At 39.8% G+C, this 24,489-nt stretch overlaps 1 protein-coding gene across 1 annotated transcript; it reads left to right on the top strand.

Annotated features, from left to right (window-relative positions):
* Positions 1–13,038: 13,038 nt before the first annotated feature.
* Positions 13,039–22,498, top strand: CHRNA6 (cholinergic receptor nicotinic alpha 6 subunit). The gene is made up of 6 exons (XM_062513934.1): positions 13,039–13,353; positions 16,262–16,401; positions 17,105–17,149; positions 18,197–18,306; positions 18,449–19,436; positions 22,376–22,498. Exons 1-6 carry the CDS (start codon positions 13,275–13,277, stop codon positions 22,496–22,498), a joined length of 1,485 nt encoding a protein of 494 aa, XP_062369918.1. The 5' UTR covers positions 13,039–13,274.
* Positions 22,499–24,489: the final 1,991 nt, after the last annotated feature.

Genomic DNA, 24,489 nt, shown 5'->3' on the forward strand with positions numbered 1-24,489 from the left:
TTCTTCTACAGGACCAATGACCAGTCCCAGGCATCAGCCTCTTGCCAGCTGCTTCTCCATTTTATACAGTACTCTCTACAGACTTTTTGTAGCGGCAGGAGTCTGCTAAAACACACAGTACTGCCATGTGGAAACCCCAGGGTTTGCACCTCAGCCTTATGGCCATGCTTAGCCTGATGCAGAGTGTGAGAAAACAAGTAACACTGAAATTATGTGGGCAAAGTGGTACCCCAGCTAAAGTAAGATGGACTTGCATGGCTTGAAAGATTGTTGCTGTGCTTGCCCATGGGTTTCCATTAAAGGAGAAGTTGTAGGTTAAAACTGTGGGTAGATAATTATTGGGAAATCTTCTCGTGTAAGATTTTCTCATTTGCACAATAGAGAAGTGGGTGTGCTTAAGTTAACTGAGTGTTCTTTTTTGGTCAAAAGAACTCTTGAAAGAATGCTTGTTAAAATGGGCTGGGTTTGAAGATCACACAACATATTAAAAGAGAGCACAAGGTCATTCAGCTTCAGGGATTTGCAGCTGCTTCCCACACAGAACATGTGAATTCTTCTGCACAGTTAGACTTCCCAGTTTTACCTCCTTTTGAAAATGGTCTGGTAGACTCATTGAACTGAAGCATAACTGGTTTCCTCTAGAGCCCAAAGTACATTTAGCAGCCCAGCAGATATGAACACTGCACATTCATTTGGGATTTTATGGATATATGCAATGGCACCATTACATTCTGTGATGCAGCCTAATCTGGACAGAACAGCACTATTGGAGGGGTGAGATTAACACAGTACATCCATTTCAAGTAGTCTTTGCACTTACCCTTCCCTATCTATCAATATGATCAGTAAAAATGTATATGCATGCACAGACACAAACGTGCAGATAAATATTCCTCTTACCAAGCAAGTCAACTCTCAGTTTCTTGTCAATCAGTGGTTACTGTCTGCAAACGGGTCTCCTTAGAGTGATGATGTCCTACGTTATCCTTTTTCTACATGGTGGCTTCATTTTTCTTCATGGGGCATATTTGCTGCTCCCAGATTTCCATCTGACTAAATCTTTTATTTTCCATATCAGATCCTCTTCCTTGGTTTGTATTTTGTGAACCTCAACCACACTGATAAAAATTTCTTCACATTTATTAGATATTTTTGGAAACAAAATAGAACTGATAAACATCTTTGATAGCTAATTATGTAAGGAGTAACAAAGTGTTCTGTGGGTCCAGGCTACCAAGGCAGTAAAATCTAGAACTGTTTATTAGACTGGCTTTGAATCTTAATCATTTTCCCTTCCTAAAACCAACCGTTTTATTTTTAAGGGATCTAACTTCAAAAAGTCTCACAAATTAGAATTTAAAAACAAATTATTTTACCTGAAAAAATTCTGCTGGCCACAAGGGTGACCAAGAGAAATGAGGTGATCTTTGTAAAACATGTGTTTCATTAAATTTTTTGCCTTCTTGCAAATTTTGACCTTTTCTGAATTGCAAGCCATCTCTAAACAAGGGATCCTGTTGGCTGAACCAGCAACACTTCAGTTCCAGCAGATGTTAGCTGTCATTGCTGCTCACTTCTCATGGGTCTGCTCAGGGAGTTTTACCCTTTGTTCTTCCTTGTCAGGCTGCAGCTCATTGACAATATAAATATGTCAGACAATCACTGAAACACTTTTGCTTGTCTTGGTGCTGATGTTTGGCATGGCACCAACACACTGCAATGCCCAGTTGACACTGTGTGTCTGTTTATCCCCTTCATCATGTCTTCTCCCTAATGTTCGCATATGTGGCCCTGGAACATTTTGACTGAATTTGCACTCTGTATCCAAGAGTTGTCCTGACAATTTATATTTATTTTCTTTACCTTTGATTCAAAATTGCTGCATCTTCTGTAGTATTAATGAATGATAGTTGAAATTTGCCCTTTTATGCACATTCTGTCTGAATACATGCTCTGGCTTTGATTTTATCTTCATATTTACTTCCCTCCTTAAGCAGGTAATGCAGGATGTTTTAAGATGCTTTTAATGATGTATTACTGGATCCTATGACAAAAAACAAATCACAATATTTAGTTACAGCACTCAGCTGCCCAATTATATTGGTGATTTTTATTCTATGTTTTGCACCAATTTGTGCTTCATCAGATACTAATTTAGATGAGTCATAACCTCAGACACCATAGATGTACAATATTACTGGTAAAATGCCTTAAGGCATCCATCATATAAAGTTGACATAAGACCTGCTACACAGCCTCTGGAGGCCCGCAAACGAATTGCCATTTTTTTCCTCACTTCTGTCACCCAATTTTGTCCATAAAAACAAGCAAATTATTCTCATTATTCATGTAAATCTACCCTGATTATTATCCATCTGGTTATTACCATCCATCTGTCTTCCTTGTTACTGCTTATGTTTCAAATTTTAGAGGGTGTTGGGTGGTACTAGCATACAGCAAATGGATTCTGTGTCAGTCTCAGAGCCTAGAGAAGATTTGAGATGCATAGCTTTGTTATCTTGTTGGGCCAGATGAAACAATGGGAGGAAAAAGGCTGGGATCTAGCTAGCCCAACCTAAACCACCCAGAAGGGAGAGTTAGCTAGTCCCTACAGAACAGGCCCTGAGATGTCTGAAGTCTCTGCAGAGAAAGGCAGAGAAAGCCTTGAAAGGGATGCCTCATTTCTGTATAGCTAGAGCAAGATGGAATTAATCCCCATTAATCAGATTATCTACATCTGCCTGAAGCAAAGACAGAAATATCTCAGCTCTGCCTAAACCTAACATTTAATTGGAAAGACTGTGGCATTGGCAACAGATCACCAAACACTCCTGGTCTAATCCTAAGGCTGTGTACAAAGCTTGAAGCCTATCCCCTTTAGACACGGCCTTTCAGGATAATAGCCAGTGGCAGTATTTCCATACTTCAGCTAAAACAGATGATGTTTTAAATTAATTTTTCCACTTCCTCCCTCTCTCGGTCACAATGCCCATTATAAGGTTGCTGATACTCCTTCAAAAACCTTTTTCAGACAGAGCAAAAAAGAAAAGATGGTTTCTGACCATAATGACATCAGGCTTTCTCTTAGACTTTTTGGCCAGAGGCACAAGAGGTATTGATGGCTCAGCCTGTCCTAGAAATGTCAGAACGCATGAGGTTCACAAAGCCATGCATTAAATGAAGTGTACAGAACTCTGTAGCTGTCACATAGTAATTTAACAAAAATAAAGCTTTGCTATATAAAGAAGAGTCAGTCAACTTTGCTGATGGCCTCCTGCCTCCTTCACTAATACAAAGTTATCCATCAGGAGAGATGGACATGTTCAGTGACCTAGCAGAAGCAGGATCTTGCCGCTTAATTCTTGTTTACGTAAATGCTTCCATTTGTGCCCTCAGTTAAAAAATTCCTCTTCTCTTAGCAGGATTGATCTGTACATAACAGAGGATGAGGAGTTACTTTTTTTCTTTCTGCATTATCAGAAGATTTGGATCTCAATTCATTATCCAATTAAATTGGGAATGGGCTGCTAAGTCTCCTTTGGCAGGCTTGAAGTGCACTCCTTCCAGATGCAAACTTAAGCCAGCCCCTAAAGGTTAAAAAATCATGTTTCTGGACCTCTGGGGCTTTGGTCACTTACATTGCAGTGTCTTTGTTCTTTATGCTGCTGCTGATTTAAATTCTGTCACTCCCTCAGCAGTCTTTTTCTCAGCACATTTCATTTGAGAGCCATCAAGTAAGTGAAGAATTAAGGGGTTCAGAAAGTAGTTTTTAAGAGGATTAAAAATATTCTCTGCTAAGGAAATGGATTTTTGTCTGAGTGGTTCTGCTTATGGAAGGATGGCACCATTTTCTAAGGATAAAAGTGTCCTCTCCCTGTCTCTCATATTAGTCAACTGGCAGTTGAAATATTTTGCAGAGGAGATATGTCATTATGAGAGATTTCATGGGAGATGTCAACTTGGCTGCTTGCTCTTCTGAGAGTGTTGCATGTCATTGCAGTCATAGAATGCTTCCCCTCACCAGGAGCTCTTTTAGAGAAGGTAGGTTTGGCCAAATACTTCTTTAGTTCACTCTTGTCTAAAAGGAAATTAAAATTTCTTGTGAGAATCTGTATGATTTTCTAATAAACTATAGGAATAGCTCAGGTAAATAGCTTTGGGCTGTTTAAAACAGCACTACTAAAGCATGTCAGCACAATCTGAGTACAAGGTCTATGGCACAGTGCAGACTTGCTGAGATAACAGTTTTCTATTTCAAAGAGATCAGAATTCTTCAGAGACTTGCACCAGTTCCTTCTGGAGTGGAAAAATGTATTCTGTGAAGAATTCTGACAAAAGTCTCACCTGATGGGAAATCCAAGCACACTTAATGTGCTTTATTGCATGTTAAGGATCTCACATCAGTGCTGCCCCAAATCTCTGTACTTTGACTGGTTTTCATGGAATCTAAAGAAAAGCATTTACACAATTTTTCAGTTCCACATGGAATCTTTACAGGACTATTGAGTTCTGACCAAGTTCCTGCCTGTTTCTGTTGTTGATTTTGCTCAAAAAATTTTCAAGAACTTGTGTCTGTAATTTCTGCCAGGAGGGCTCCTCCTGACCAATTTTCAGTGAAATCTGTTGAAAAAACAGAAAAAACGGGCTTATTTTCAGATGAAATTATGATTGTGATTAGTGCATTGAAGCCCACATTTTCAAGTTCAGTTTTTGTTGACTCCCCTGATAGCTCAGTGCTTTGGCTGTTCCAGTTGCTCATGTGACCAGTGAGTTCCTCCTTTTCCTCCTTGCCTTGCCTCTTGTGCCAGTTCAGACAATGACACCTCTGAAGATTGTCTGCCTGTCAGTGTGTTTGTGCAGAGCTCTTGCAAAGTAAATCTTTTTGATACTGGAACGTTTTTGACACTGAAATTTGGCTGTCCATGCGTTACATGACTGCATCCTAACTTCCCACTGGCAGAATTCCAGAAACCTTTAGTAATGGGTTGGGAAAACAGACAGAGAGGGAAATACTGGGTTCACTCAGACACGAACAATTTTACTACTGCTTTTCTTTTTCCAGAGTGTTGATATGGTCTTTAGGAGCAAAAAGGGAATAAGCTAAGTTTATAAGAGTAATATTCTCTCCAATTGCAAGGGAGTGACACTACTCACAAAACCAAGCACAGATAATCCCCAACAAGACTGTTTCTTCAAAATCTACAGGACACTAAGGCTAAAAACATCTCATAGACTCTGAAACAAACAGGACTACTTAAACTTCCAGCCCCAGTTCAGTTTTTTTTCCATTCATTTAATAAGGCAAGTTACCATGCAAAATTTTGAGTATGTCTTGAACATATTGAGCCATTTTTGCCATGTGCAAACATCCTTGCAGTGTCCATAAGATGTTTTAGTGTCCTGGGAGATGTTGAAGAGTTGGACATTAATTTTTAAGAGAAACATTAGTAGATCATTCCAGTGTTCCAAAATAAGGAATAAGGGCTGAAGTCTTGAGAACTTTCAAACAAAGCTTGCAACCTCTTTTTGATATGTGTAGAAACTGTGTCCTTCAATTTTTTAATCACCTAGGAAAGTGTTTTGGATTTCAGGCCAAGACACCATAGATATTTTCAAAGGTGCATTGATTCTTTCATTGTAGGGGAAACTGAGAAGTGAATGGTAGAACTCCTACAGATGTGGATTATTTACCTCACATATTTACAAGTTCTCTCAAATGGCACCAGTTTGGGGTTTGGTTTCTTTTATTTTTTTTTGTTTGTTTGTTTGTTTTGTTTTTGGTTTTTTGTTTGTTTTTGTTTGTTCGTTTGTTTTTGTTTAGTTTTGTTTGTTTGTTTGTTTGTTTGTTTTTAAATGAGATGGGGTGCCTGCTGTGAGCTCATCTTTCAGGTTACCAGAACAATGCTAAGGCTTTCCTCCAGCATCATCAAGGTAAATGGTTTACTTCATTGTCCAACCTGACAAAACCTTTCCCCTTACTTAGCTTCTCTTAAGTTCTGTCCTCTGATAAAAGATTAATGATGTAGGAATGTCAAGTTGCCTGGTCTAGACATGGTTTGTTTCTGAGGTTTTTATACCAGGTAGAATCTGACATTTAATTACATAAATGAATACAGTGTTTATCACCATGCAATCAAACATTTGTTGTTTCTGCTGCACTTGGATATGTTGGGGCCCAAACATTCCAGGAGATAAACCTTATTTGAGAAGATTTATCCTTCATCTTCAAGCTGTTGTTCTTACTACTCCAGATTTTGGATAAAAATTAGGACAGGTACTGTATTTAACTTATTTCTCATCTGATGATTTTGTTTGCTATACATGTTGCTAATGGTTGAAGTAAGAATAGAACTCTTCTTCATTTCATCCCTGCATCCTGCTCAAACAATATTTTTTCATCACATATTTTTCTGTCTACTCTCTGACCCTTCCAAATGTCAATTCTTAATGAATTTTAAAGAAAATAAAGTTTCTGTAAATTTGTTGTGTATCAAAAACTGCACTAAGGGAACAACTCAAATGAGATTTGTCCTATCTGAAGAAACAACAGACAGACTGTGTATCTCATTTGGATGAGGACACATGGTTAGTCAGCACATATATATTAGTTCACTTATCACCCTACATACACATAGCTCCTGCCTAGCTTCTACACAGGATGCTTTGTACCCCTTAGGGACCTAAAAGTGGGCAAGAGGAATGGTCACGCCTGTTGAGATACTGAAAGTTTGGAAGGAAAAGATGTATACACAAAAAACATGGTTCTATCACTCCTCCAGCTCATTGATCAGCCCATTTCCCATGACAACCATGGTTCTTCTTTTTCAGTTGTTAGGAGAATTTTTTTCCACAGTAATCTTTTTCCCCCACCCTTTTTTTTTTCCTTTCCCCAACCACCAAGTTCTCAATGGATTTTTATTGTTTCTTTGGAGCACACCCACAAGTTTGCTGAAGTGTTGTTGAGGTTAAATCTCAATCCACTAGAACATAGCGTCAGAGCAGTTATTCAGCCAGCATATGACCACAACCATGAATTGTTGGATCAACAATGGCTCTGTTAGGTGTGCTCTGTTCACATGGTTCTAGAGATATTTGGTCTTTCCAAAGGTCTATTACTTCATGAACTTGTAAGGGCTAAAACCGGGCATTTGCATATTAATCCCTTTTAGGCTAGGCAATTTCAAACATTCAGTCTGGAACTCTTTACTGCAGCCATATTCCCATCATTCACTAGCTCAGTCTGACACTGTACCTTCTGTTAAAGACCCCTACCCTTTCCACTCATCACACTCATTACTATTGTATTTTCTCTAATAATATTGCTACTATATCCATTATCCTCACTACAGGGAAATGACATGAGAAGACTCCCCACAGACACTGAATCCAACATTTTCAGGACATTATGTCACAGCATCCCTTTAAGCACTCCCATTTACACTTCTGCTTGATTTGGCTTTTTCCCCACTTAAGAAATGCTAAATTTCTTAGAAATAAAATGTTGGCTATACTAGCATCCCTGGAGGCAATGCATATGTCTATAGAATTTGGTGGCTTCCACAAGTTCCTGTTCAAGATTGTGTGGTTGTCATGTTATTTCTGCTATCACAACTGCATACATAAAGCTAGAGATTTCTGCCAGCCTCTCTCCATTATAGCTCTTTAGAGTTTGTTCAAAACATTTTGTGATTCCCATTTTGGGATTGAGGAGAAATGGCATCTATGGCAAGGAGCTCAAAAGAAGGTACAGAAATATCCAATGCACCTCCCTACAGGGTCAAAGTATGCTTTCAGCAAAGAAAGCTTTCTACATTAGGGAAATGTAGAAAAATATATATTACATGTTCAAAACCTACTTGCATGAACTGTTGTTTTAGTAGAGAATTCTAAAAAAGCTGAACAGAGGTGATGGGTTTGAAGTTTAATTCCTTGAAATGGATCGGGTTTTATCAGCCCATGTAATTTCCATTAGGTTACAAGAAGGGTTGGTCCAAGTTGAAGGTCACTGAAGATAAAAATAAGTGATGCTGCTGGTACAATGGAAGGTGCTTTGGGGATGTTGCCATCAGTGACACTTTAGCTTATAAAAAATGTATCTTTGTGTTGTACTCTGGTACATCTTCTTATCAGACAGGATCATGAGAATAAGCATTCTTATTCAAGTGCTTAGCTGCTCAGTGTCTATTAACTGCCTACTTACTGACTGCCCACTTCATAGCTGGGCCATCAGGGGCAGACTCATACAGGTGCTGTGGTTCAATCTCTTAATACAAAAGAAAAATTAAGAAAGGACTTCATTACAAGGCAAGCTACTGAAGAAATCCTGTGCTCAGTTTGTGGAAATGCCCTAATCAACACAAGCTTCAAGGTTTCTTCCCACACAGCTTTAAAATCTGGCAAAAAAAAAAAAAAGGCTTTAATGTAAAAGATCCAGTCTAAAGCATGAAGCATGATCACATTGAAGTTCCATCTTCACTCATCCTTCACATCTCCTGCACACTGGAAGCCACTGGTCAGTGTCTGGTGGATCAGAAATATGAGGTCCCAGAGCATGAGAGAGGCCAAAGGCCAGGATTTAAACATGGGTGAGATCCAGGCATTGCTGCAGGGAGATTAATGTACTGCTCAGGGTGTGACACTTGGCAAACTGGACTGTACTAACACTTTAGAAAAGGGTAGTGTCCTGGAATGTCTTCTGTGACAGTTGAAAGACTTCCAAGCAGCCAGTGAAGGCTGGTTTCCTAATATTCCTCTGATAAATGCCTTATAAGCCTGATTAGCCAGAAGTTGAAACAAAACAGTGGATCCCAACAGCACTCAGGGCTAACACAGATTAACAGCAATCTTTTGCCTCTATGAGAGTTGACATATAAAAGTTGCAGGTACAGTTGCTGCAGCATTGCTTCTATGAAGCTGTAGGAGATTATACTGTGTGAGGGAGGTGAGAGGTGGAAGGCAGGACGAGAGCCCATCAGACAATTTTGCCTATTGAAATGGGGGAGAAGGGATAGGGCTGGGAGAATGCAGTTCAGTAACAGAGCAGGACTAAGCAAGAAAAATAGCTGAGAAAGCATCTGGGTGATGTCAGGTGGGAGAACTTAGAGAGCAATGATTTTCTCTTCCCTAGTAATAGATGCACATTTGTTAGTGAACGATAATTCTGACAACACAAAATAATAGAATTCTGGTTTTGCCTCTAAAAGGTGTAAATCTTTGTGACCCTTTTGCCCAACTACTTGTGTGAAAAATGTCTCTTGGAGATTCCTACTTTGAGGCCAGTGCTTGCTAAGATCAAACACTTCCCTCAGAGGGTAGTCGCAGGTGGCCTCTGCCTCCCTGCCTAATGTCTGCAAAGCCTTGAATGGTTGAAAATTCTGCTTTATTTCTACAGTCAACTGTCTTGAAAAATCTGGAAGGTGATGGTATCCAAATGCCATGAATCAGAACAGAGCATTTTAAGGTAAAATATCAATGTTCATATGCTGATGAATTGCCCATGCAGCACAAACATAGAAAAAGCAGTAGTCCACTTAAACTTTTCAAGCTAAACTATTCCTTCACCACTCAGATTCTACGGAGTTTCATGGTCCAGCCTTTAGAGATTGTCCTTCAATTGCCTGCTCAATTTAAGTACCTCCCATTCTCAGAAATCTCCCCTCTGTGAGCTTTAGCGAGTTTCCCCTTTACCTCAATTTAGCTAATGCACAAGGTATCCAAGGCTGACTACAGAGCTGTCAGTCAGATGGCAAGAGTTGACTGATTCTTTCACTATTCCATTACAGTTTTCTTCTGCTGCCAGAAGAAAAAAAAAATTATTAGCCGTAGGTGTCCCATGCCCAAGGAAGTGCTGCCTGTGAGCATGCAGAAGACCAAGCTCTAGATGAGTTGGCTGATTCCCTATTAGTTGTCTGCTTGCAAAAGCACTAAGTAGTAGAGTAGACATAAAATTAAATGCTGTTGAGGTCATACTCAGCTGTTTCAGGGCAGGCACCACAAGCAAATATATATGTAGACCTGAGGAAGAAACCAGTGAGAAGTGGCCCAGATACTCCCAGTGCTTCCAGAGCAGCAAAGGGTGAGCAGTGCCCCTAGTGCAAACTCTCTTGGCTAGTGGTAGTTAGCAAAGAGTTGACAGACTGTGAACTCCACTGGATGCAGGGGCTTCTCAGCAGGTGATCAGGACATGAGTGTGTCATGATGGGAAAGGTGTTTGTCACAGAGCTGTTTGGAACTGTCCCAGTGCAGGTTAATCCATCACATTGCCAAATCCTACAAACAACTCCAAAACAGCTCTCCAACAAAGGAGTACTTGGCTCTAGAGGAGGAAATCAGCCATTCAAACCTGAGCCTGACTCCAAACGGCTCTGTCATTAGGATTGCAAATAGCACCAGGGTGCTTGCCTTCAGCTCCTGGGTGCATTAGGCAACCGTCCAAATGGGTCCTGCTGTTGTTTATTTTCACTGTCCATACCACACAACTTTTACAACATCAAACTCCAGTTGTGAAGTGCATCTATGTGCAAGAAACCTTTTTGGTGAGCAGATTTTGTGTATCCCTGCAAGCTGCTTGCCCTCTTTTTCCTGAGCCACCTTACCTGCAGAAAATAAACCAGAGATTTTTCTCTGAGTGAATATATGCTTGGAGGGTAAAAGTACATGTGAAAGGACTAAATCAGCCTCTTCTTCCACACTTAGAGAGCAAAAGATGAAAGCCTGTCAGTATATGCTTTCTGTTTGAGGCTGGCATTTTGGCTTCTCTTTTGGCCAGCTCATATTAGATTAAATTAGGTACCTTCCCAAGTAGAAATGATTCAAAACTTTTTGCTCTGCTTCCTTATGCTCATACCTCAGCTGGTCTGTCTGCATTCTTCATCTGGATGTCTCATCGGCCATTTGTCATGGCTCGGTTTGAGCTTTGCCTTCCCCTTCAGCCTTTCCCAAAGGCAGCACCCACTCCAGCAGGGTATAAGCAGCACAATTCCTCCTGCCACCTGCTCACTGAATGGCTGGTATTGTCTCCAAATTCAGCCTGCTTCCCCAGTCCCTTGCTTCCCGTAACAAAACCATTCTTTCCCTCAAGTATGACAGTAAGGATCATCTTTGCCAACTGGCCCTGCACTGCTCTCCTTTCTCTGGAGAGGAAGCACACCCATTACCCTGACCTCTGAAGACCTTCCAGTCTGCAGACATGCAGGTGCATGTTAACTTTTCCTGCCTGATTCCCTGGCCTGGTACATTTTTAGAAAGAGAAAAAAAAATTGAAAATGTCAAAGCATTTCAAGTTGGGGTGAATTTGTTTTCAAATTTTATCTGACTATCTTACCATATGTCATCCTTCTAGAAGCACTGGACTTTAACAGGAGTACATATGTCATGACTGCAACCAGCCACAGGCATCCTGTGATGGCTGTGCAGTTCTGTTAGCCACAGTGCACCACAGGCACATCAGTTCAGGAAGGGAGTATGAACTTCATTTGGTAAGGTGAGGAAACTGCAAATTTATGGACCTGGACTGTTAACACCATTCTAATAAACATTGCAACTTGGGAAAATTAGGTATGAAGCAGAAATTTTTTGTGGTTTCTACTTTTTTCCTAGGAAAATGTTGGCATAATGGAGATTTAAAAGACAAATCACCATGCTGAAATGAGCATTTTCATTTTAAAATTATTTGTAAGGAGAATTTATATCTAACTTCAGCTTAGATATGCCTCATAACCATGCCTTGTGGTCTACACTTACACTGCTGCTTTTGAGAGGGCAGAATGACTCACAGATTTCCAAACACTCATGGTTTTTTTTTCTTTGGCTTTCTTATCTCTCTGCAGAACTCCAGAGCTCACCCTTTTTAGTGAGGTCTGGGGTAAGGCTGGTGCCTGTAATCCTTCAAGATTTATTTTTCGTCCCTCAAAACTTGTCCTGGGCAACTTGGTCCATTTCAGGGATCTTCTTTATGCAGTCAACTCATTCCTAAGTCTTTTTCTTCCAGACAGTGCTGCTGCTCCTTTCTATCCATACTTTAACAATTTTTATAAATTACTTTTCTATTCTGTGATGCAGCTTTGCATCTGTATTTTGTAGCATGAAGGGCATATTATTTTTCATTTTCTGGCTTTTTTTTTCCTTCTCTCTACACTTACACAACAATATAAGTGCCTGAAAATGCAACAGCACTTTTGTTTTGATCAAATCATTCATCCAGTCACTCGGACTTGTTCATGCTGGATTGAGCACACATAAAAGAGATTCCCTGTCTGAGCTGCTTTCTGGGAGGCTGGATGGCACCAAGTAACCTGTAGTGCTTTCCACCCCTGCAGCTGAACAGCACCCTCAGTTCTTCACATCCTTTTCCTACAGATTCTTTTCAGGTACTCCTGTTGCAAGGATATGTGTACTGAACACCTAAGATCAGGGTTTTTTTAACTTCTGAGATGAAGAGTAACAGTCTGTTGCAGAGAACTTGGCCTGTGCCAAGCACCACAGCACCTAGTGTTTTTTTCCTTTATTCTGCTCCTCCATTTCCACATTAGCATAGGAGACTACACACACAAGGAAAAAAAAGTTAGACAAATTGATGTTGTAAGCTGACTTGACTGTCAGGAAAGAATTTAGCATGCTTAGTTACTCCTGTCAGATGGCAATTATAAGTCTACTTGCCTTGGATTAATTCACTTAGATTACTGTCAAGCAATTCTATCACTTGATGCTGTGCTTATTTCAAGGTTCGTATGGCTTCTGGTAGACATGTTAAAAACATAGGACATCCATTTATATCACCTGAAAAATCAGTCCTCAGCTAAGAAACTGAAGCTGTTTCACCTCTGTGTATTCTGAGGGACTCAGGTGACCGCTGGCAATAGCTAGACCAGCAGCTTTAGCACGGTGACAGCTCTTAACCCTTGGATGAAGGGCTGAGTGAATGCTCCCCCTGCTCCTTGATGGCTGTCCTGTGTTTTGCCTTCCCTCTCTGTCCTGCACTCTCACACATTCCTCGAGGCAGGGGTGTGGGTGACTGGAAATGTGAAGTCACCTGATAGGATGCTGCCTGACTCCCTTGGCTCTGCGAGGCGTAAGCTCTCCTTGCCTAGTGATAGTGAAAGCAACTCTGCAAGGCTTTGCTCTGCTCAGCAGGCTGTGGAGTTTGCTGCAGATGCAAAACAGAAATCCATCCTTCTACTGCCTACCTGCCATCAGGAGAGTTATATGTCTTCTTGCCTCTTGTTTCTTCCCCCAAACCTCTGTTCTCAAAAGGAAGCTCTATTCTGCTGCTAGCAATGCATCCTGAGACGTGGCTATGTTGTTGTTGCCCAGCTTTCTGTATGTGGGCATTCGTGTTCACATCCTTGGCTAAAGGTAGGCTCTCTTTGATACTAGTTCCTAGATTATTTTTTAGTTACTGTCTCTTCTTCTGTTTTCTTGAATGAATTCAATGTAAAGCTTCCACCAGCTATTTCTAACTTGAAATCTATAACACTGCAACAGTATTTGAAAATACCTAAAGCAATACTAGTTTTCCAATGTAAAACTCTTCATTTTTGTATGATAATTAACATAACTTTCTAGGAAAAAAAAGAAATGGGTTAGGGGTCCTAGTAATTTCATTTGGTACTTGTATTTGCAAGTGCTTAAATAATGTAGGCTATGGATGTGCATGGTCGGTACCCACACTTTCAAAAGCAAGAACTTGATTGTGGTTCACTATTTTTTATGATGTGTTTTAAATATGATGCAGTCATTTCTGTTCATAACTCCAGCTGAGTTTAGCAGGATTTTCTTTCTTTTAGGACACATTTGTTTTGAAAGTCTCACTTCTGCAGATGACCAAGATGTGTATTAAATATAGTGCTTGTCTTAGCAATGCATAAGAAACTGTCTTAAAGCAGCATCATGAGATAAGACCTAAATATCTGTCTGGTTTCGTTACTTTATTTTAAAGCACATGTCTATTAAGAAGCCAGTGGGAAAACTTCAAATGAAACATGATTTTAGACTCATTTACTTTAGTCATGAGTCTTCATGTTCCCACAGTAGTGTACTTCTAATCACAGTGCTATGAATGGTGATGATGAAATCTGAAAATTTTTAGTTATTTTTTAAATTGAAAAATATATTATATAAAAGCATCCAAGCTTTATAGACATTCATGTATCTTCTCTGAATGATGCTGAAATAAAACATCAAATTTTCAAATTCTTACTAGAATTTTCTTTCTATACATGTAAGTGACCAGTAGCCAGCATTTCATCTTGCCATTATGATAATCCCCTGCAATTTCAGGATGCTTTGTATCACCTTAGAGGTGAAATCTCTTTTTCAAGAGAAGGGGAAGGACAATCTAATCATGAAAGTGCAGAATACTGAGACCAAGTGTCTCCCTGCACATCCACAAGCTCTTGTGTTCACTGAAGGACATGTAAATTGCAAATATATGTCCTATGCTGTGCCAGAGACCCTTCTATGTTTAATATCTGCAATCATATAATGGTTGCTTTTCAGATGTGTTCTAGTGAAGCCTGGGACTAATGCAAAAAAAATATGAAAATGAGTCTGAAAACAAATTTTTCCTCAGTTGTATCAGTAATATTTTTGGGATCATCATACAGCTTTGATAACACAGCTGTGTACAATATGAGAAGGAAATTATAAATCTTGACCTTATAAAGTATTTTTATTTTAGGTGCTGAATTACAGTAATGTATTGAAATAGCAAAGTTATTCAAGAAAGTTGTTATTCTGAGCTGATGTTGCCAGAGCAAATAAAATTTAATTTTTTCCTTTTGAAATCGAAGTGTATAGCCTTTAACACTGTGAAAATAACTGTTTCAGGTTTGGACTATGTGTAACAGGTTAGGAGCATTCTTCTTAACTCTGCAATGAGTTGTCAGCTCAGTGTCTGTCACATACCTTGTTTCTTCTAAGCCACCTGGTCTATTCTTTGTTAATGAGGGGTTACAACTCTGATCTGCTGTTCCCAAAGAACAGCTCTGTATTACATAGATGCATGCTGTTCTATAAGAAATGTTAATATTTCCACATTTTTCTTGTTCATAGAACTTCAAAAGTGAACTTTCTGCGAAGTAAAATTGTGCTGTCTAAAGAGTGGAAATATCAGTTGTGGGGATAAAATGCAGTCATAACGTTTAATATTAGGAGGCATCTTTGTAGTCACATTATCACCTGATAGAGATGTTGATACAGTAGTTACAGCCTCTAGCTTTTAATTTCTAAGTATCTATGCTTTTCATAAACACTCTGTTTTACAAGGAAGACTCACAATTTCACTTCTACTGTCACATTTCTACATCTTGTATTTCACACTATCTTACTTTATTTCTTATTCTTGATGTGATACCAGTATGGGCCAAAAGGAAGCTCATAGGCTAAATCCAGCTCAGGAGACACAACCACTGAAGCCATTACGTTATTATTTGAGGAAACAAGGAGTAGCCAAAATTCTTCAGGAAGATACTTTCAGCTGACAGCATACTGGCAACCCCTCCTCTCTGTGCTCTGGTGGCTTTAAACATGATCACACGTACAAGATCCAGAACTATAGCATGTAACGGGGTGGTGTTTGCACCACTTGATTAGTGGTTTGTCTGAAGTTTCTTCTGTCTTCACTCAGAGACAGAATTAATAAGCATGAAGAAGACAAATTTTCTCATGTTTGGGCTTGGTTGTTTATTAAATCTTATCTAAAGTACAGAAAGTTCAGCAACACTCCTAGCTACCAGCTAGAAGTGAGCAAAATGGAGGTGAATCCAACTAGCTACAAGGTCTCCTGAAGCTGAACAGTCCAATAGAGAATTAACACCTATATTTTTTATAGTTTTGACCCAATAACCAAACTCCTGTGACCCCCAGTGCAGCACTAACTGCTCAACCAGAAACTACTACCTGAAACCATGAGGAAGGAAGAAGAACACCAAAAGGGAGACAACACCCAAAAATCCTCCATCTTGTCCCGTACCTATTACTATATTATAAAAACCTCAAATATACCCTTCGCCATGTGAAATCACACACTCCCATTTAACTACACACTCATGATTCTAACTCCATCACTCAAATTTAGAAGCCTTCTCCAAGGCCTCAGGTCAAAAAGCGGTGTTCTCCAGGGGGTCAGTATCAGGAAGCACAGAAAGGTCAGAAACCCCAGGTTTCTGGGATCCAGCAATAGCACAGGCTAGCATGTTATCCAGCACCTTCTTTCCCTTTTTCTTGCCTCTGGCTTAGCTGTTCTTTATCTTTACTGATACAGATATCACAGCCTGCGAATCAGAGGAACGGTTATTTCACAAACTCTTCTCCCAGTACAACCAGTTCATTAGGCCAGTGGAAAATGTGTCTGATCCTGTCACGGTGTATTTTGAACTGGCCATTACCCAGCTTACAAATGTGGTAAGACTCAATACAGAATACTACTGAGCTTTGGGGATGGTCATAAATGTGCAAATCTCTGAAGCAGGAGATGTAGTTGTGATGGCTGCACGCACCCACAACTCACCTAGCTTTCATTTCATGAGTGTCTAAGTGCACATGCTGAGACCTGTGCTGTTCTTTCAGTCAGATGAGTTGTTACAGCTGCTTGAACAAATGGTTTGAATGGCATAGATTCATTTCCTTACTCTGTAGCATCAAACCCCTCTGCCTCAGGTAGCAGACCAGGGCTCTGTAAGCTGGTATACCTCTGCTTTAGACGTTTGCATGGAAATTCAAAACACTGTCATATAGATGCCACATTCCTTGAATCTCTGTGTAGTCAGAGCCTTTTAAACACTGGATCCAACAAAATGCACAGTTACAAGAAAAACCTTATTCCTCTGGTAAAGGTCAGAGCAATTCTAGGTTGTGTGCTGTCCAGATACTGAAATGCTTGGCAAAAGAGTGCAGCTTTCTGTATTTCTGATATTAATGGAGAATGATTTTTCAGTAAAGTGTTATTAATTTTTCAGTAGGGTTGCACATGACAGTGTACAATGTGTAAACCTCTTGAGAGATGCTAGAAAAAAATCTGCTATCAGTTGATGTGAAATTCTATTTTCCAGTTTTATGTTTTTGGACATCTCAGGATGTAACTGTTTATGCCTGTGTTTCTTAACAGGATGAAGTCAATCAGATTATGGAAACAAATCTGTGGCTAAGACACGTAAGTGTCTGTGTTGTGTTTCTCATGGGTTTTGCATCAAAATGATGAAATGTGTGTTAATTGTACGTTACATCTATAGAATAAGCTTTCGTTTAGTAACAAGGATTTTTAAAAAATTATAAGGAGAAGCTCCACAATTGAAAAAGTAATTTCTTCATTCTTTTTACCTAGAAATTACACCTTCTTTTTTTCCTGTGGGATATATTCTTCTCCAACTTCATGATGATTGGTTTTCTTCTGGAAAATCTAGCTGGATGTACTCCTTATAGAGTGATTAAATGTGTAGCTCTGCAGTCCTAGATCATCACCACCAAAACATTTATTAGAAAAAGAACACACCTCCATTATTCCTGATAGTTTTAGTGTTTTTACATAGATAAGGATCCTTAGAGGACCTAAACTGCTGAAAAAATATAGCTAACTTGCACCATTATTTTCAGGCACTGATTGTGGTCCATGCAAAGTTTCCTGTAAGAGATATAGTACTTACAACAGGTGAGAGACCATGGGCATAGCCCCATGATGGGGCAATAGAGAGCAATGCAAGAGAACTGCTGTGCTTCTCTTGCTGCCCTGACCTGGTATTTCAGTACTCCTGCGGAGCCAATACTGTCCTCTGGCAGCAGATGTCTGTTCATTTGCAGGTGGGCCAAACATGGGGGTGCTGGTGTCCTCTGGTGCTGTCCTCCTCTCACCAGTGGGGTGCTGCAGCTGGGTCCCTATTTTCTAGGAGCTAACCTTTCACAGGCAAGGCTCTCTACCGGTGTCACAAGACAGAGGAGACATCTCAGTATGCCAGCAGTTCATAGCAATTGGCACTCCATCCCATCACAGAAAAGAGAGTAGCAATCAATGGGAACAGTATTCACACATGTCCAGTGTTTCTCCAGGTCATGGCATTGCTGTCTTTTGGACAATTATCCCCTTCTCTACATGCTGTACTTTATCATATTCCATATTTATCATAGTCATTTTACAGGAAGATCTGAGAAACAGACATTTTTTGATAATTTGAGGTTTTATAATCCTTGTCCATTCTTCTTCCAGATTTGGAATGACTACAAACTGCGATGGGATCCCAGACAATATGATGGCATTGAATTTGTTCGGGTACCGGCAGATAAAATTTGGAAACCAGATATTGTCTTGTATAATAAGTATGATGATTCATTTTACCCATTTTATTGATTCATTTGAATCTCTCTCTCAAAAATATCCCCTTGCAGCACATATAAAAGCACCCATTACATTTTACTTTCATGGTATTTTTTTTTGTCTTTGCCTCATTTGTCTTTCCAGTGCTGTGGGAGATTTTCAAGTTGAAGGTAAGACCAAAGCCCTCCTTCGCTATGATGGAATGATTACCTGGACCCCACCAGCTATTTTTAAAAGCTCCTGTCCTATGGATATTACCTTTTTCCCATTTGATCATCAGAACTGTTCACTCAAATTTGGCTCATGGACCTATGACAAAGCCAAAATTGATCTTCTCATCATTGGATCCAAAGTAGATATGAATGACTTTTGGGAAAATAGTGAATGGGAAATAGTTGATGCTTCTGGCTACAAACATGATATCAAATATAACTGCTGTGAAGAGATCTACACAGACATAACATATTCCTTTTATATTCGACGGCTGCCAATGTTCTACACCGTAAATCTGATCATTCCCTGTCTTTTCATCTCATTCCTGACTGTGTTAGTTTTTTACCTGCCATCTGACTGTGGTGAGAAAGTTACTCTTTGCATTTCCGTGCTTCTTTCTTTGACTGTATTTTTACTGGTGATCACAGAAACAATCCCATCCACTTCTTTAGTAATTCCCCTAGTCGGTGAATATCTACTCTTCACAATGATATTCGTGACTCTATCAATTGTCATCACAGTGTTTGTGCTCAATATACATTACAGGACTCCAACGACACACACAATGCCCAAATGGGTAAAAACCATTTTTCTTAGCCTTCTCCCCAAAGTCCTTTTGATGCAGAGGCCACTAGAACAGCAGAAGAAAACCACCTCCAGAAAAAACAAGAAAGTATCAGACAGCAAGTTGGGCAAGTCAAAGTACAGCAAGCACAAAGACACCAAATTGCACAAGGAGCAGTGGTGCCATCACTGTGACAAGGCAACTGAACTCCCTACCACCAGAAGACAGCTGAGCCATCATCAGTCTCTGAAATGGATGGCAGAGTACATGGAGTACTCCCCAGAGGTGAAGGATGTCATTAGCAGCGTCCAGTTCATCGCAGAGAACATGAGGTCTCAAAATGAAACCAAAGAGGTAAGGGAGGTAACCATTCCATTAGGGCTTGTTTTGATTGTGTTGAAATCAGTGGTGATGACGACAAGGTGGAGTGCCTGCGTATAAAGATCAGGGGCTAGGTCAGCAGGGCACCTAGTAGGAGTCCTAGTAGGAGTCTGTTACAGATCACCTAGGCAGGATGAACAGGCAGGTGATGTATTCTACAGGAGGCTGGGAGAAGTATCATAATCATGTGCCCTTATTTTCACGAGGGACTTCTACTTGCCAGGAAGCTGCTGGGAATTGTAACACAGCAGAGAAGAATCAATCTAGAAAGTTCCTGGAGTGTGTGGAAGGTGATTTCCTGACACATGAAGAAAGCCAACCAGAAGGACTAGTGGAAGATATGGCATGTGGAGGCTGTGGGCACAGCAACCACAGAATTATGGAGTTTTTGGTTTGGGTTAGAGTTATGAGGGGTGGCAGCAGAACTGGATCTCCAGCAGCTAGACTTTGGCCTGTTTAGGAAATTGATTGCCGGAGTCCCTTTGGAGTGAGTCCTAAAGTTGAAAGGAGTCCATGAAGGCTGGACGTGGTCTAATAAGGAAATCCTAAAGGTACAGGAGCAGTAAGGCAAGTTGCTGTGGAAGAAGACCATCTGATGGGTTTGCTTGTATGAGATCATTTTTTTTTTTTTTTCCTATTTGGGATTACTGCTGTAGAAAATGGTGCACATTGGAACTTAAAGGATTCTGGGGCCACATCCTCATGTGTAAACACAGGGAACTAAAAGAAGCTGAAAAGGGATTTTCTGATGCCAAGAACTCACAAGTAGCAGAAATTCTCTGACACTTCCAGATATTTTTTTAAAGTGTTTAGAACCTAATGAAATGTATATCTTTGATCTGTCATGGAATTTTTGCTATGATGGTAAAATCCATTTCAAGGCTAAATACTGCTGTATTTATATTGAAAACCACAAAAAGTTTAAAAGGGAAATGTTGATATGTATACTTTCTATCAGAATATTTTGTTGAAATTCATACAACTTCTCTGAAACCTAAAGATGACCTGTATTCCCCCTTTTCTTTCTGCCCTGCAGAAAAAGTTTCATCTGAAAGCAAAATCTACAAATTTCTGAATAAAGGAGTAGAGTTAAGCTGGTGACTGAATTTACAGAGTGAGCATGTAGTAGATGCCAGCCTGAAGCTAAAAACAGGAATCTATAGCCACAGAGGAGGATGAGGATTGATCTGAGCCCTGCTTAGTACCTATGGTCTTTGTGCTTTGCTTAACCCAAACATTTCAGCCCTGCTTTCATTATCAAACCAGCTGCATAAAACATACCTATGCACTGATTCAGCTGCTTTCTCTGATGCGCTCCCAACAAGAAGAAGTTTGCATGCAGTCATCCAAATAACTTCCTCAGGAGAAGTCCTGCTTTCCTAGTTTTGCTGGTTTGCATTTTGCAAATCTCTCCTGCCACACAATATTTTATTCTTAGTCCAGTGTGTTCATGAGCAGCTTTGTATCTTACCTTTCAGAATATACTAAAGTTGGAGAGCATGATTTTTCATTTACAAAAATCCTATTTTCAGGGAAAAAACAGGGTTTGTTCTCAGGCAAGCACTGAGAAAAATTATTCTGGAGGCTGCTTCTGCTTCAGCCGGATATACAAAGCAATATGGGTGCTGATATGTACTAGTCCTATATAAATAAAAGCCCTTTAAAAACTGTAGAATCATTTGCAGCTGTTGGAGTTTATCCTGAATGTTCTTTCATGCAAAGTACAAATTCCATTTCCGATTTTCAGAAGTCCTCCAAAATTTTTCCCTGACTACCAGCCTGTTTCTATCTATGGTCATGTTACTATCATGGGCTACCCTCTTCTTCATAACATCCCTATCCCTCAACCCAGTATCAATTACTATTATAGCTATTCTCTCAGTAGCCCTGGAAGATTGGATAGGATTAAACATGCAAACAACATTTTTTAACATTTGTTAAAATACAATCTTGTAAAGTCTTACTTTATTTATCTATTTCTCACAAGTAAATAATAATATTAAAGTAAATAATTCTAGGCTCAATTGCCATTATAATAGTTTACAACTTTGAAGTTACCCTACTTAAATTTTACTTATACTCCCCAATACCTGCTGCTGTATCCCCCACCCTTAACACTATCAAAATCCTAAATCCAGTATTTTCTTGAAGGAAAATATAATAAAATTGGGAAAACAAGTGGAATCCCTCAACAGAGACCTCTTAACTAGTCACTAGTTTATATGTACGAATGTTCTTCTGATGCGGTGTTCCTTGTGTAGTTCAAGTTTAAAGATACAGTTCAAAGGACAGCAACTTCATTGAATGTGGTTCTAAGGTTCTCTCAGTCATACAAAATCCACTCTGTCTTGCTTGGCACATCATACTGCAGTTTGCTCAGTTGGAACCCTTGCTTTGCCACATGTGTCCATGTGTCCAGTTTCCTGAAATCATTTGGCTTGATTGACGAGACAGTGTTTCAAATCAGGCTGCGCAAAAGCAAACTGTGTCTTGTGTGGTCTGTCGGGATAAATCCTTCCACAGGTTTTAGTGATGTGCAGCTATGGTGGCTGTGCCTGCTGTTAAACTGCCCTGCTCTGCACTCAGCGCATGATCAGGTCGTATTTGTTAATATCAGCATCACAGACATGGATGGGCTGCCCTCAGACTCAAATATTTAGAGCAATTCAGCAGAGTGGGACAGTGTTGTATGTTCTCAGCCAAAAGTGGTAAAATACCATTAGAAAATCATCCCCCTCTGAAGACTTGAAAACTGCAGCAGCTATAAGCATGACAAGAAACATTCCTGACTTGCATGTGTGTTTTTCCTCACATCCAAAAGCACAAGGGACATTTCTGCTACATAATGTCAACCCACAATTTTATGTAACATTATATGTAATTTATCCTTCTCTTTTTTTATTCTCTTGCAGGTGGAAGATGATTGGAAATATGTAGCTATGGTGATAGACAGAGTATTTCTCTGGGTATTTATAATCCTTTGCGTGTTTGGCACTGTAGGGCTCTTTATCCAGCCACTAATAGCAGAGGCGTAACTCGATTCACTGCTTTTTATCCACTTCTGATCTTGTTTCATTTTCAGTTCAGAAATTCATCTCCTACTTCTTTCCTCTAACCTAACCCCTCTGTTCACCACCTCCTCAGCATCTAGCCACAGAGGGTCCCAGAACAATAGATTGTTTACATTAATGTTTGCAATCAGGCAGATCTTAAGCATTTAATTATACTTGAAGACAAACAGACTTAACATTAGACTGTGGTTACCATGTGAGGCATATACATTTGAAAACTACATGCTTCTAAAATCTTTTAAAAGTTTGATCTGACACTTATCTTTCCATGTGGCCAAAGTCCCCTTTACTTCCTGACAGTGAGTACCAAGACCCTGATGAGCGTCAGTAGAATTTCCAAGCCACATATCGCATTAGCAGTGGTCCTAGTGCACAGGTTCTGCTCTGAATACTCTTGTTTGCTCAGGCTCGGACATAAACCCAACAAAGAAGGGTTTGTCCCTGAGTAGCTACTTATCACAGACAGAACTGGTTTGACAGCACTGAATTGATCTGAGGTTTTGTGTTTTTAAAACCCAAGACTAACCTAGATTATGCACACCCCAGCAGAAGAAGGCTGGATACCGTGAATCCTATGCAAAGCTGAGCACCTTTTTTCAAACAGCTGTGCAGCAGTGTTCTGTTTTCTGGCTCCTCATGGGTCTGTGCTGTGTGTGCCAACCTGTAGCTGCAGGGCCATGTCCTTTGGGGCTGAGGTTGCTGCTCTGTGAGCAGGTCCCAACCCTAGTATGCTTCCTCCTGAAACTCTTAGCAAATGTGTTCCTGATGTGGTTTCTATAAAATGTGGATTGTTTACCCTTAAGTCCCTCATTTGTTTATATTCCTGTTAAGTTTTGTGCTGAAAGGCCCTTCTTTAAAGGCACCACTACAATTAAACCAAATGGCTCCAAGAATACAAAGTCCTTCCCTCTTATAAGAGCCTCTAAATTTAACTGTACAGTGTCAATGCAGTGTTTTCAGTGTCTGCCATGCATCAGTCTCTGCTCTGAACATCATCAATCTTTGGAAAGTAAGATTCCCTGTTTCTGAAGTCATTGACTGGCCTTTTACTCTTTTTTCATGTTTCATAATAAAGAGAATATTAATGAATTAGTGTATATGTTAGAGGTAAAGGTGGAATGACAAGAATAAAACTGTCTTAATACACCCAGTCATGGCTGTAGAAGAACAAGCAGAAGAAAACTATTATTTTCTGTAATCCCCCTGAATGTTGTTCAGTTATGTAGTGACTGACATACAGATGTATGGAAAAACATGGTTTATTTTGTCAGCCTGTCAATTAAATGTCACTCCTGAGATATACCTTCTTGAAGAATTTGTGGTTTGGTTGTTTTTTGGTTTGTTTTTTTTTAGATTTCCTGTTGTGAAATGTGTTTATAGGTGCTACTAAATGACATTTACTATACTGGCTCTTTAATCAGAAAGATGGTGAGGGAAAAGAAAGGAAATCTGAAGAGGAGAGCTGAATTCTGAGCCTAAAAACTTCATTTCTATGGAAAAGACATCTGACTGCCAGCATTCACTGGTACACTCTATGACCATCCAAACCATGAAAATAGTGTGTCTGAAGGTGCATTGCATTGGTATCTTAAGCATGACAGCTACGACCCCACAGTCAATAAACTGACTTCAGCAAAATCCCTAATTTACAAAGTCATCTTCTGTTTCTTTTTACTGTAAATAGTACTCCCTTTCTCCAGTTCAGTAACTTTTGGAGCTATCTTTTGTGTTTCTCAGCCATGTTTGGCACATTCAGTACAGGAAGCCTAATGTACTGCTGCCAGCTTTGTGTAAGTACTTGACTGATTATAGAGAGTGAGGATGGGGGATACAAGAAGCATATCAGCATGTCACCCTGAAGAAGGTTGCAGAAGGGGTGTCCATCCAAGCAGACATGGAAGACCCCACACAAAAATGACATTTTTGCTTGCCCCACCTCTTGTTGAAGGTTGGGA

This window comes from Cinclus cinclus, chromosome Z, assembly GCF_963662255.1.
Source record: "Cinclus cinclus chromosome Z, bCinCin1.1, whole genome shotgun sequence".
NCBI classification, from domain to species: domain Eukaryota; kingdom Metazoa; phylum Chordata; class Aves; order Passeriformes; family Cinclidae; genus Cinclus; species Cinclus cinclus.